The sequence below is a fragment of the Sphaerodactylus townsendi genome, linkage group LG05 (assembly GCF_021028975.2).
Source record: "Sphaerodactylus townsendi isolate TG3544 linkage group LG05, MPM_Stown_v2.3, whole genome shotgun sequence".
NCBI lineage: Eukaryota > Metazoa > Chordata > Lepidosauria > Squamata > Sphaerodactylidae > Sphaerodactylus > Sphaerodactylus townsendi.
This window is the reverse complement of record NC_059429.1, coordinates 9,924,103-9,938,183: the sequence shown is the minus strand read 5'-3', so window position 1 is coordinate 9,938,183 and position 14,081 is coordinate 9,924,103. Positions and strand designations below refer to the sequence as shown.

The 14,081-nt window shown below is 51.1% G+C and overlaps 1 protein-coding gene across 1 annotated transcript in view; it reads left to right on the top strand.

Annotated features, from left to right (window-relative positions):
* Nucleotides 1–13,843, top strand: part of POLRMT (RNA polymerase mitochondrial) — a 66,555-nt gene extending 52,712 nt beyond the window's left edge. The window contains exons 18-21 of the mRNA XM_048498272.1: nt 1,580–1,652; nt 5,101–5,192; nt 8,986–9,059; nt 12,505–13,843. Coding sequence (XP_048354229.1) covers nt 1,580–1,652; nt 5,101–5,192; nt 8,986–9,059; nt 12,505–12,554 — 289 coding nt within the window. The 3' untranslated portion in view covers nt 12,555–13,843. The remainder of the gene's footprint in view (nt 1–1,579; nt 1,653–5,100; nt 5,193–8,985; nt 9,060–12,504) is intronic.
* Nucleotides 13,844–14,081: the final 238 nt, after the last annotated feature.

Below are 14,081 nucleotides of genomic sequence, written 5' to 3'. Positions count from 1 at the left end.
TAGATCGACTTCTCCTCCATAAATCTGTCCAAACCCCTTTTAAAGCTATCCAGGTTAGTGGCCATCACCACCTCCTGTGGCAGCATATTCCAAACACCAATCACCTGTTGCGTGAAGAAGTGTTTCTTTTTCTTAGTCCTAATTCTTCCCCCCAGCATTTTCAATGTGTGCCCCCTGGTTCTAGTATTGTGAGAAAGAGAGAAAAATGTCTCTCTGTCAACATTTTCTACCCCATGCATAATTTTATAGACTTCAATCATATCCCCCCTCAGACGTCTCCTCTCCAAACTGAAGAGTCCCAAACGCTGCAGCCTCTCCTCATAAGGAAGGTGCTCCAGTCCCTCAATCATCCTCGTTGCCCTTCTCTGCACTTTTTCTATTGTGGGCTTCCCAGGCTGTGTGGCCTTTTGTGAGAACTGCCAGGCAATCACCACGCAGCCCCCGGAAAACCCACAACAACCCACAAATGCTTGAAAACCAACCGTGTGGCTGTGTCCAAAGTTAGCACGTCCAAAGTTAACCAAAGGCCGTGTCCATAGATCTGGGGTCTGCAACCTGCGGCTCTCCAGATGTTCATGGACTGCAAATCCCAATTGGCCATGCTGGCAGGGGCTGATGGGAATTGTAGTTGCAGCCCCCTGCCATAGATGCACAAGTTAGGCCCTCCATCGGCGGGTCGACATGCACGTGCACAAGACGGAGATGGTAACAGCAGGCACCCAAGGACCTGAAATGTAGGAAGTCTGGCTTGTGGTTTTATGTAAAATTCAGATGCAAACAAGACAAGGTCGGGGACCGTTCCCTAGAGTGGCGCGTGGTGATGTCCGCTTTAATTTTGCGAAGCGGAGGAATCTTTATTTGCATCTCGGGAGACGCAGTCAGATTCCCTGAAGATTTTGCCGTTTCCTGTGCCAGAGACCTCTTTCAACGCTTGTTGCTGGAAGAGGGGGTCTTTCCTTAGCAGGAGCACCCCAAAGATTCCTGCCGAGGTATAAAATGCCACTTTGGATCATCCATCTAAGACAGTGACAGCGTTGGGAGCGAGTGACAAAGCAATCCAGTCCAGTGGTGACCTGTAATGAGCTATAACTCCCTCCCAAGAAAGAAGAAGAAGAAGAGTTTGGAATTATATCCCCCCTTTCTCTCCGGCAGGAAACTCAAAGGGGCTGACAATCTCCTTGCCCTTCCCCCCTCACAACAAACACCCTGTGAGGTGGGTGGGGCTGAGAGAGCCTCCGAGAAGCTGTGACTAGCCCAAGGTCACCCAGCCGGCGTGTGTGGGAGTGCACAGGCTAATCTGAATTCCCCAGAGAAGCCTCCACAGCTCAGGCGGCAGAGCTGGGAATCAAACCCGGTTCCTCCAGATTAGATACACGAGCTCTTAACCTCCTACGCCACTGCCGCTCTTAGGAACTCTCCTGCCTTGTAGATAGCGGCCTGGTTTCTCCCCTCCTCTGAAGGTTGGGGGTGCAGGCGGGCTCCACAGGGCTGGAAAGAGAATGTTTCTGGTAGGTTGTTTTTCTTTCCTGGGATGCTGAGTATTTGCAGAGCTTGATGCAGCAGCTTCTGTGTCTCCTAGGCGGGGGCTGACCTTCGTCTCCGTCCATGATTGCTACTGGACCCACGCCCTCACTGTAGACATCATGAACCAGGTAAGATTCCTCTCCGCCGGACGTGTTTGCTAACCCAAGACAGAACCTGCCGAAAGTTAGCTTCTGTGTGGGCCTTTCTCTCTTATGGAATGTGCATCCCCTGTATACCTGAAAGGACACAAACTGTGCTATTTGTTGGCTCCGGAATCCAGCTTGTGCTGTTTGTTGGCTCTGGAATTCAGCAGAATTCAGAATTCTGAAGTCAGTTGACTCCAGAGTTCAGAGTTTGTTGACTCCAGAATTCAGGGTTGGGGTGGGAGGTTGACTTGTTTTCAATACAAAGAGCAGGGGTGACCTCCTCTGACCCTCCAGACGTTCATGGACTACGATTCCCATCACCCCCTGCCAGCATGGGCCAATTGGCCGTGCTCTAGCCCAGGGGTGGCCAACCTATGGCACTTCAGATGTTCATGGGCTACAATTCCCATCAGCCCCTGCCACATGGCCAATTAGCCATGCTCAAGCCCAGGGATGGCCACCTTTGGCACTCCAGATGTTCATGTATTACAATTCCCATCAGCCCCTGCCAGCATGGCCAATTGGCCATGCTCTAGCCCAGGGATGGCCAACTTATGGCACTCCAGATGTTAATGGATTACAATTCCCATCAGCCCCTGCCACATGGCCAATTAGCCATGCTCTAGCCCAGGGATGGCCACCTTTGGCACTCCAAATGTTCATGGGCTACAATTCCCATCAGCCCCTGCCAGCATGGCCAATTGGCCATACTCTAGCCCAGAGATGGCCAACTCATGGCACTCCAGATGTTCATGGACTGCAATACCCATCAGCCCCTGCCAGCATGGCCAATTGGCCATTCTCTAGCCCAGGGGTGGCCAACCTATGGTACTCCAGATGTTCATGGGCTACAATTCCCACCAGCCCCTGCCAATTGGCCATGCTGGCAGGGGCTGATGGGAATTGCAGTCCATGAACATCTGGAGTACCATAGGTTGGCCACCCCTGCTCTAGCCCATCTTGAGAGTTCAATGATGCTTGGGGAAGATCTCAGAAACAGCTTGAGGAATCCTAGAGTTGGAAGAGACCACAAGACCCACCCTCTGCCATGCAGGAATATACAATCAAAGTATCCTTGACAGATGGCTATCCAGCTTCTGTTTAAAAACCTTCAAAGAAGGAGACTCCACCACCCTCCGGGGCAGTGTGGGCTGCCAAAGGGGGGGGCAGGGGGCAGTGTCCTGAGAGGGTCGGAGGAGAGGCTCTCCACAGGTAGCAAACCTAAAACGAAGCAGGCACAATGGGACAGAGGAAATCGGCTTGCTTGATTTGCATACGTCATGCAGGTCTCGGCTTCCTGGGTTGCTCATAGCAACTACCACAAAGGGCATGAAAATTCAATACCAGTTCCTGCTCTTTCCCCTTGCTGATCCGAATCCTTGCTTGAATCTGGCGCCCTTCCTCATGAGTAGGACTGCCAGAATTGTGGGCATTGTTCCAAGCAAACACTGTAAGACCATCAGAACAAGCCTGCTGGATCGGACCAGAGTCCATCTAGTCCAGCTCTCTGCTACTCGCAGTGGCCCACCAGGTGCCTTTGGGAGCTCACGTGCAGGATGTGAAAGCAATGGCCTGCTGTGGCTGTTGCTCCCAATCACCTGGTCTGTTAAGGCATTTGCAATCTGAGATCAAGGAGGATCAAGATTGGTAGCCACAGATCGACTTCTCCTCCATAAATCTGTCCAAGCCCCTTTTAAAGCTATCCAGGTTAGTGGCCATCACCACCTCCTGTGGCAGCATACTCCAAAACACCAATCTCACGTTGCGTGAAGAAGTGTTTCCTTTTATTAGTCCTAATTCTTCCCCCCAGCATTTTCAATGTAGCCCCCCCCTGGTTCTAGTATTGTGAGAGAGAAACATTTTTCTCTCTCAACATTTTCTACCCCATGCATGTACCAAGCCCTGGGCTTGGTTCCCTCTCTTCCCTAGGGGCATCCCAGCTGGGAAAGGGTGCCGGGGACTGAGAAAGGTCTTTGGGTTCCAGGAGAGGTCATCTTCTCCTGGTGTCTCCAGGGACACCCTTGCTGGGAAGCAAGCAGGCTGGGGACTACTGTGAAGTGTGAACGGACCCGATGCTTCCCCCCGGTAGGACATTTTGCAGCGAGGGAGTGATTCACGGGGACGCACGCAGCTTGAGCCGAATTTGAGGATGTTTATTAGCGTGACTAAGTGATGAACTAAGAAAATACCCCCACGAGCTTCTGAAGATTTTGTTGAAGCCAGATAATAGCTGTGTGGGTTTTCTACAACGTGTTAGAGGTATTCATTTCATATTAGAGGAGCGATTGATGCTTCCGGAGAGCTGACACTTTGCTCCAGCCGAGCTTCTTGAGTACTCCTGGCCATTCTTGCTGAAGGGAGCGATTTGGCTTGCGGAGTGAATTTGTCGTCTGCTCTCGCCTCTTCCTTAAATTCGACAGGTGAACTAGAAAGGGTGAACTGGAAACATAGACCCGCTATGTATTGTCAAAGGCTTTCACAGCCGGATTTAACTGGTTTCTGTGGGTTTTCCGGGCTGTGTGGCCGTGGTCTGGTGGATTTTGTTCCTAACATTTCGCCTGCATCTGTGGCCTGCATGCGATGCCAGCCACAGATGCAGGCGAAACGTTAGAAACAAGATCTGCCAGACCACGGCCACGCAGCCCGGAAAACCCACCACAACCAATAGACCCACTAGTTCTGAGAAAACGTAGGATCAGCAAGTCTGTATAAGCTGTGAGCTTCCAGAAGTAGCTCCTGACACCCCTTCGGGGATGGGGTGGTATAAAAGTCCAAATAATAAATAAATAAATAAGTTATTTCTGTTTTTGAAACTAACGTGCTATGTATTGTCGAAGACCAATGAGAGGCTGTTGCTGGGGTGGGGGAAAATATCCTGCTGCTTGAATGTATAAGATGCAATGCATTGTATATGCTAAATTCTGAGTTGAGTGTTAAGTTCAGTGTGCGTGTTCAACTTTGTTCTTGCTGAAGAGTTCTGTATAGTCTTACAGTCTTGTATAGCATCGACTTGTGTAACCTTGCAACTGCTAAAGTGAAACCTTCCTATGGAAAGAACATCTTGCGTGGAGAGTATTCTTTTCCAAGTGTGGTAGGAGGCTGCAGTGAGTGCAAGAAGACTATTGCCGATTGGCCATGCTGGCAGGGGCTGATGGGAGTTGTAGTCCATAATATCTGGAGTGCCAAAGGTTCGCCACCACTGCTATAGGCTTTCTCATCTTAACCAGAGTGACTCCGCTTTAAACTCTGCTGTTGAGACACACCTTCTAAGAGAGGGGAGCTCAGAGGAGGGAAAGGGCCTGAATGTCAATACTGCCAGGGGTTGGGGGAGACCCAGCGGAGGTGAGTCTGCTGCTCCCTTGGGGCTTGTTTGCTGAGCTGGCTTTTGGGATATTGGGGTTCTGCCTTTCACCTTGATTCCGTTTCCCAGGTGTGCCGAGAGCAGTTTGTGGAACTTCACAGCCAGCCCATCCTGCAGGACCTCTCCAAGTTCTTGCTCAAGAAATACTGTGCCCGTTTCCCGTGAGTGGCCGGCTGCTTGTCTCTTCCCCACCAGACCACTTGACTGTCGATACTTTTATTTATTTTGACTTTTATTTATTTTATTTACTATTTGACTTATAAGCCGCCTCACCCCCGAAGGGCTCGGGGCGGCTCACAACACGGCTGTTATTCAAACAGCAATCATACATCCTAAAACTTAACCTATTGATCAGTTTGAAATTTAACATTTAACATTTAAGATTTAAAATTTAAGCAGCAGTTTCATAAGATCCTAAATGACCCTTTGGCATCCTAAATGACCCCTGGGGCTCTAGGGAGGAGAACCACAGACAGTTTATTTTTATTTATTTATTTATTTATTTGCTTGCTTGCTTGCTTGCTTGCTTGCTTGCTTGCTTGCTTGCTTGCTTATTTATTTTATTTTTCAAATTTATATCCCGCCCAACCCCCCGAAGGGCTCTGGGCGGCGGACAACACAAAATTCAAATACAATAAGCATAAAAACAATATATAAATTAATCACTAAATAACATATTTAAAATGCAGCAAATTAATACATGATACAGCAATGCCCGCAAAGTCCCTCTTAGACCCTCCCGAGGGGGAAAGAAAAAGAGTGGGTCTTACAGATGGAGTGGACCCTACCTATAAGATGAAAAGGAGGGAGAGGGAGAGAGCGGGCACTTTCAGCGGCTGGACACTCCAAAAGCCCGGCGGAACAACTCCGTCTTACAGGCCCTGCGGAACTCAGCAAGGTCCCGCAGGGCCCGGACCGTTGGAGGAAGAGTGTTATTTATTTCATTAGATTTTTAGACCGCCCCTCCCCTTTTGGGCTCAGGGTGGTTAACGACATGATAATCATATAAAACATAAAATCAGTAACAATAGCTAAAAGGATCTAATGGTATAAGGTAAAGTTTCCCCTTCAGTCGTGTCAAACCCTGGGGTACCACTGCATGCAGTGATTTCATAGGCAAGCCGTTTTTGTGGGGTAGTTTGCCATTGCTTTCCCCAGCTATTCTTTACCCCCTAGCTATGTGTTAGGTACTCATTTACCGACCAAGGAATGGATGGATGGCTGAGTTGACCATGAGCCAGCTGCCAGGATATCTGACCCCCAGGGGGCTCGAACTCCTGACCGTGTGCGTGGCAGTGCAAGCACTTAACCACTACGCCACGCGGCTCCTCTGTAATGGTTTACATCAGTGGTGGCGAACCTTTGGCACTCCAGATGTTATGGACTACAATTCCCATCAGCCCCTGCCAGCATGGCCAATTCCCATCCAATTGGCCATGCTGGCAGGGGCTGATGGGAATTGTAGTCCATAACATCTGGAGTGCCAAAGGTTCACCACCACGGGTTTACATCGATGTGGCGACACAATTATGGTTCACTGAAAATTCTGGTCATGACAGGCTTGGATTCGGGTGGGACTCAGTCCATCCTGCAGGGAGGTTTGAAAAAGACCATAAATAGCTTAATACAAGGTGGAGTGCAGAGAAAGGGGAGATCCAAGGGGGTGAAAAAGTTGTTGCCTCAACCGTATGCCCGGCGGAACAACTCTGGCTTGCCGGCCCTGCAGAACTGCGATAGGTTCCACAGGGCCGTGGTCTCACTCGACAGAGCAAGCCTGAAGTCAACCCGTTCCTGGGCTGAATATTATTATTCTCCTATCTTGGCAGCCAAGGGCTGCACCATTTATAAACAACAGGAAATATTCACACCATTTACGGCCTCAGCGTAGGGCTGGGGAACCAACCAATCCCCTGGATCAGCCATGTCAACACCTAGGCATATGCAAACCTTGCCCCCTAAAAACCCGGCATCCAGAGAGCATGGTGAGTTGCCATAGCAACCTAAAATGGCACCCAACGCCAAGGCTGTAGCAGGAAGTCAGTCAAATGGTGTGATTAGTGAGCTGACCTACGGAAGCATTGTGGGTTGGTTTTGATATGGGGAAAAGACTTTATTCACAGGTGTCAAACTCGCAGCCCTCCAGATGTTATGGACTACAGTTCCCATCATCCCCTGCCAGCATCATGCTGGCAGGGGATGATGGGAACTGTAGTCCACAACATCTGGAGGGCTGGGAGGCTTCTTGGATGAAATTTCTCTTGGTTCTGGGAACGAAACAGCCTCTATTTAGATCAGGGGTAGTGAGAGAGAGAGAGCAATGAAAAAAGCAGTATCAGTAACCAGGTTCCCATTGTGAGATTTTACAGAGTCTCCGGGGAAAGAGATGCAGTTTCTTAGCTAAGAGTCCCCCAGCACAAACTTCAGAATTCTAAATAGAAGAAGAAAAGGAGTTTGGGTTTATACCCCCACCTTTCCCTCTTCAAAGGGGCTTACAAACTCCTTTTCCCTTCCTCTCGCCACAACAGACACATTATGAGGTAGGTGGGGCTGAGAGAGTTCTGAGAGAACTGGGACTGGCTCAAGGTCACCCTGCAGGCTTCATGTGCAGGAGCGGGGAAACAAATCCAGTTTACCAGTTTAGAAGAAGAAGAGGAATATGGATATGTATCCCGTCTTTCTCTCCCGTAAGGAGACTCAAGGCAGCATACAAATGCCTTTTCCCTTCCTCTCCCCACAACAGACACCTTGTGACCGACTGAGACTAGCCAAGGAGGAACCTAGGAATGGGGAAACAAATCCAGTTCACCAGATAGGACAGTGATGGCAAACCTATGGCACGGGTGCCAGAGGTGGCACTCAGAGCCCTCTCTGTGGGCACACGCAAACAGAGTGTGTCCCCCCAACACATCTAGGCTGGCCTGGGCCGCTGGGCTCGATTATTAGCATTAAACCTAAGACCCAGTTTTGGGGAAGTAGTGTAGGTAACCCTGTTAAGCGCTGTTGAACCCCACTGATTTTCCATGTGAAGAACTAAAGCGCGATCGTTTACCTGGAAGTAAGCTGGGATGCTGGCAATGGGGCTTGCTTCTGAGTAAACCCTCCTAGGGTCGTGATTCACCCGTTGGAAGAGTTGCATGGTTGCTTCAAAGCAAAGCCATCAACTACCACCCAGCTGACTCCCGAGTAACGCGCGCCTCGGAGCCAACCATTTTTTCTCAGCGAAAACCTCAGTATTCAGGTTAAATTGCCGTGTTGGCACTTTGCGATAAATAAGTGGGTTTTGGCTTGCCATTTGGGCACTCGGTCTCGAAAAGGTTCGCCATCACTGAGATAGGCCTTCTCCAGATAGCGGGGAGTCAAACCCGGTTCCTAGATCTGAGTCCATGTAGGATTCATTTGCTTGCATGAGCTAAAAGATTGGAGGGAAGGGCTTTTTGTTGTTTTGTCGGCATAGATCAGGGGTCGGCAAGCTTTAGCACCCAAAGAGCCATTTGGCCCCGCCTCCCCAAGCCCCGCCCCCAGCCTCCCCAAGCCCTGCCCGGCGGCGACACCAATGAGAGCAAGTTGCACTTGGGACGGGGCGAGTGCGCCTCCTTCCCTGCCCCTTCCTTCCTTCCTTCCTTCCTTCCTTCCTTCCTCCCTCCCTCCCTCCCTCCCTCCCTCCCTCCCTCCCTCCAGCGTCCTCTCCTTCCCAGGTGCCAGACGAGGGAGGGAGGGGAAAGGACACCGTAGGGAGGGAGGGAGGGAGGGAGGGAGGGAGGAAGGAAGGAAGGGGAAGGAGGCACGCTCGCCGCGTCCCAAGTGCAACTTGCTATCATTGGCATCGCCACTGTGGAGCCGCAGTACGAGGACGAAAGAGCCGTATGTGGCTCCAGAGCCGCAGGTTGCCGATCCCTGGCACACATAATTCAATTCGTCATATGACAAAATCTCTCTTTTTTCCCCCCTCCCTAGGGCTGAGTGGAGGCAAAAGAAACCCCTTGAGTTCCAGAGACTGGTGCAGCTGCTGTCTAGTGTTCCCAAGAAAGGTACGAACATGGAGAATGCTGTTGTTGATTCTGGAGACCGGTTTTTTTTTCAGGAATGAAGACAGGCGGCACGAGTGCCCCAGAGCCCAACTCTGGTTTTCGTACTTGTGCACCTGCTAAAGCAGATCTTGCTGAAACTGCGCTGCGGCGCAGCTGGCTGATGCCCACGGGAATTTAGAGAAAATCAGACTGTTACGAATGGGTGGTCCCTTGACATCTGTGAAGAGTCTCTCTTGCTCGCCTGGAGGCAGCTTTTGAAAATGAGGGACTGTTTCCAAGCCCCTGAAGGCGCACAGGATGTGTTGGCTGGTCTGTTTTCTGAGACCCTTTGCATCAAAGATGAAGCAGGTTTCTAGTCCAGGGGTGTCCAACTCTGGTGCTTCAGATGTTCATGGACTACAATTCCCATCAGCCCCTGCTGACATGGCCAATTGGTCATGCCAACAAGGGCTGATAGGGTAGCAGTCCCATGGGCTATCTGAAGAAGCGCCAGAAGAAGAAGAGGAGGAGGAGGAGGAGGAGTTTGGATTTATATCCCCCCTTTCTCTCCTCATAAGAACGAGCCTGCTGGATCAGACCAGAGTTCATCTAGTCCAGCACTCTGCTACTTGCAATGGTCACTGCGAGTAGCAGAGTGCTTATGATCTTATGGTCCACCAGGTGCCTTTGGGAGCTCACATGCAAAATGTGAACGCAATGGCCTTCTGCTGCTGCTACTCCTGAGTACCTGGTCTGCTCAGGCATTTGCAATCTCAGATCAAGGAGGATCAAGATTGGTAGCCACAGATCGACTTCTCCTCCATAAATCTGTCCAAGCCCTTTTTAAAGCTATCCAGGTTAGTGGCCAGGTTAGTGGACGCCTCTGTTCTAGTCCATCTGGCTTCAAAGGTGCATTCGACTGGCCGTGCTTTCACCAATCTGTTCTGAGACGGTTCTCGTAGCTCATGTAAAACTTACCCAGTTCTGTCTGTTACATGCCTAAGGGCACTTCTAGAAGAAGAAGAAGAAGAAGAAGAGTTTGGATTTATATCCCCCCTTTCTCTCCTGCAGGAGACTCAAAAGGGCTGATAATCGCCTTGCCCTTCCCCCCTCACAACAAACACCCTGTGAGGTGGGTGGGGCTGAGAGAGCTCCGAGAAGCTGTGACTAGCCCAAGGTCACCCAGCTGGCGTGTGTGGGAGCGCACAGGCTAATCTGAATTCCCCAGATAAGCCTCCACAGCTCAGGCGGCAGAGCGGGGAATCAAACCCGGTTCCTCCAGCTTAGATACACGAGCTCTTAACCTCCTACGCCACTGCTGCTCCTTATCTGGTGAACTAGATTAAGAACTTCGTATCCTCGAGGAACACTTATGTCAGGCAGGAAAGTGTAAAGACGGCGGGGGGGGGGGGGGGCGGGGAAAATGGTCATGCAAAATCAGTTGCCCATTTTGCAGTCGTCGACCGATGCGAGCTTTCCCCCTTGCTTTATTTCTGGGACGCCGACTGCAGCGTTCGTTGGTTTGGCTGCGTTTCTCTGTGAAATGTCCTGGCTGAAAAGCCAGCTGCTCTTTCCGGTCTGTTTTGCCCCGAAGCGGCCGTGCTGTTTGGCAGAGAGCTTTCCCTCGCATGCAGAGCCCGGTCAGGGGCCCGCCAGCCTCCTGTCTGCCACACTGCAGGCCAGGCGCAGCCGCCAGGTCATTTCAAAAAGAAGGCGCGCTCCCGGCCCACCTCTGCCGTGTCTCTGGCCCTGATCTCTGAAGACTCCCTGCCATCAAACGCGATCCCCTGGGATGCACTCTTGGCTGTTTGCCCAGCATCCCTTCACTTCGGAAGACTGGAGAGGAAGAGCACTCATTTATTCAAGGGGGTGGGGGGCGCACTCTTGGATCCTCAGTGCTCTTTAATAACCCTGTTGGTATAAAACAGACCTGTTGAGAATAAACATGGGGTGTGGTCAAGGGCAGGTTTGATTCCCCGCTCTGCCGCTTGAGCTGTGGAGGCTTATCTGGTGAACTAGGGAGCAGTAGTGGCTAAGAGCAGTGGCTAAGAGCAGGTGCACTCTGATCTGGAGGAACCGGGTTTGATTCCCAGCTCTGCCACTTAAGTTGTGGAGGCTTATCTGGGGAATTCAGATTAGCCTGCACACTCCCACACACGCCAGCTGGGTGACCTTGGGCTAGTCACAGCTTCTCGGAGCTCTCTCAGCCCCACCCACTTCACAGGGTGTTTGTTGTGAGGGGGGAAGGGCAAGGAGATTGTAAGCCCCTTTGAGTCTCCTACAGGAGAGAAAGGAGGGATATAAATCCAAACTCTTCTTCTTCTTCTTGTGCACTCCAACACATGCCAGCTGGGTGACCTTAGGCTAGTCCAGAGGTGGGATCCAGCAGGTTCTCACCAGTTCCCGAGAGTGGGTTACTAATTATTTGTGTGTGCCGAGATGGGGTTACTAATTGGGTCTGCTTTTCCGTTAGAAATTCCATTAGGTCCAAAAATCATAAAGTCCGGTTGTTTCCTATGTGGCTGGTTAGCGAAGGTAGACAATGGGATAATTCTCCCTGTTGGACTGTTTTAAAAACATGTTTTAGAAATATGGTAAAGTTCCTTGTTTAAGGAAAGTCTCCTTCTTTTGATTTCTAGAAACAAAATTAAGTATTTGAAAGTATGAAGTATTTGACAGGCAGTCAATTAGAGGAGAAGTAGTTGTTTCTGTTGGCAGTAGACGATAGGACTTGCTATAATAAGTTTAAATTATGGACAGAAAGATACCAGCTGGAAATTAGGAACTTTTTTTTTACAGTAAGAGTTTTTTACAGTAACAGAGAAATTATTAATGCCCTCCCCCTGGAATGTCCGGCCACGCCCATCGTGCCCCACCCAGCCCCATTGGCGCTACGCCACTGTTTGAATCCCACCACCATGGGAACCTGTTACTAAAATTTTTGGATCCCACCACTGGGCTAGTCACAGTTCTTTAAGCTCTCTCAGCCTCACCTACCACACAGGGTGTTTGTTGTGGGGAGGGGGGGAAGGGAAACGAGTTTGTAACCCCGAAGAGGGATGTCAATCCAACCCTTCTTCTCTTTCATTTTGAATACCCAAAGAAAATGTGGGCAGAGCGGGGAATCAAACCCGGTTTCTCCAGATTAGAGTGCACCTGCTCTTAACCACTCTGCCACTGCTGCTCCTTGAGGCATGGGGGGGCGGGATTTTGTCTCCTTTCTGAGTGGATTCTTCCACTCCCCCAGGAGCCTTCTGTGAGCCAATTGACAAACTGTTTTTTTGATCGCAGTTTTGGAATTCCAGTTCCAAGTGACCCCTGGTTTGAACATCATCTGGGGCTTAAAGACAGCATGTCGTGTCAAGCTGAGGGCAGAGGGGCTGTTGGCCACACTTGTGTAAACAGAAACTTGGGGTTCCCACAATGCATTCTGCCTTCCCCTGACCTTCCTTTTTTTCTCTTCCAGGTGACTTCGACCTGCAGAAAGTGAAGGAATCCACCTACTTCTTCAGTTGACCTCCGCTGCTGGTCCCGACGTTCCACGCGTGGCCCGGCCCGGGCCTAGGACCGGCTGTGCTGTCCCGCCAGGATCCAAACGGAGGGGCCCAGTCCCAATGGTTTCTACAGCGCAGGGAGGGCCTCCCCCGAGAAACTGCAGCCCTCACACTCAATTGGGCTGCCGTAGCAAGCTCTTGATCCATGGAGGACTTTGCTGTTTCTTTGTGGGCGGGTGCAGCCGTGGCAGAGGGAGGTTATGGAGCGTGGGAGGCCTCACAGATCGGGCCACTGAGGGCGCAGGTGCCTGCAGAAGCTTGTGCATCTCTGTGAAGTTAACAAAAGAGGCATGTTTTGCCCTGTCCGTTCCCCCCCTCTCCCCTCCCCCCCATGCCTCAGATCTGGAGGTGAGTTTGCCCTCTGCTGCCCTCCTGTGATGCTTCACCATGGCCTGACTCAGAGGTGTCCATTTCAGGTGCTTCAGATGTTCCTGAACTACAATTCCCATCAGCCCCTGCTAACATGGCCAGGGGCTGATGGGAATTGTAGTCCATGAACATCTGAAGCACCAGAGTTGGACACCCCTGTCCTAACTCCTGGAGGGAAAGCAGGGACTGTAGGGGAGGCAACCTTCCTTCAGGGACCGCTTCCTTCCCTCGATTTTTGCCTCGGTGCAGGCGCCACCAGCTCCCACCTGCCTCTACCGCAAATCGTCTGCATAGGCAGGGACGGCAGGCTGGAACGGGGCCGCTTGTTTGCATTTCAGCTCTTGCTTCCAGGAATAGTCTGTTTCCTTTTGCCAGGACGGTATCCTGGGGGAAATTCTCTCGGGAGCATCTCCACCCGGTGGGTGTGGGACAAATCCAGCCCCACAGAGAGATCTGTGATGCCTCCTACTGGGGAAGAAAAAAAAGACCACAAAGCATTTTTGGGAAATCAAATTTGCCTGCAGGGGTCAGGCCCAAAGGAGCCGCTGGCCCCGCCGTCCCTCGCAGACCTTCCAGTCGAAAAGAATGTTTGGCCCGGAGTCTTAAGGATTTGTGCTTGCATGTTCGGAAAAGAGATCTTCCTCCGTGCCCCTACTGGTGTACTGAGTGGGGTTGCCATTCCACCGCTGGCTTCAGATGCCAGCGTGAGCCCAGCCTGCTCCGTCCCGCTCCTGGCACTGTATCGGAGTTTCTCCCTCTTTCAGCAGCAAGCGTGGATCGGTCTTTCGGCTTCCCCTGTGGGGATATCTTTTGCTGGTTCAACACGGCGGTTATAAATTACTGTAAAATAGAAAAGGGTTTAAAAAAAAGTTTTGAAATGTCTACCGTGCCTCGTCAGCCTCTTGATTCTCCTTCGTCGGGAACTGTCAATCCAAACCATGGATGAGGGCTCTTGATGATTGGAGTAGCCCATCATGGATGGGGAGGCTGCCTGTCGCTCCTCTGTAGCGGGTTGCTGTTTCACCCTTCTCCCTTTGGCCTCTGAGTGTGTGATTCCACCCCCCACCCCCCGGTCTTTGCATGTACTTTGGGTCGCTCAGCTGCTCACAGCGCGGCAGTT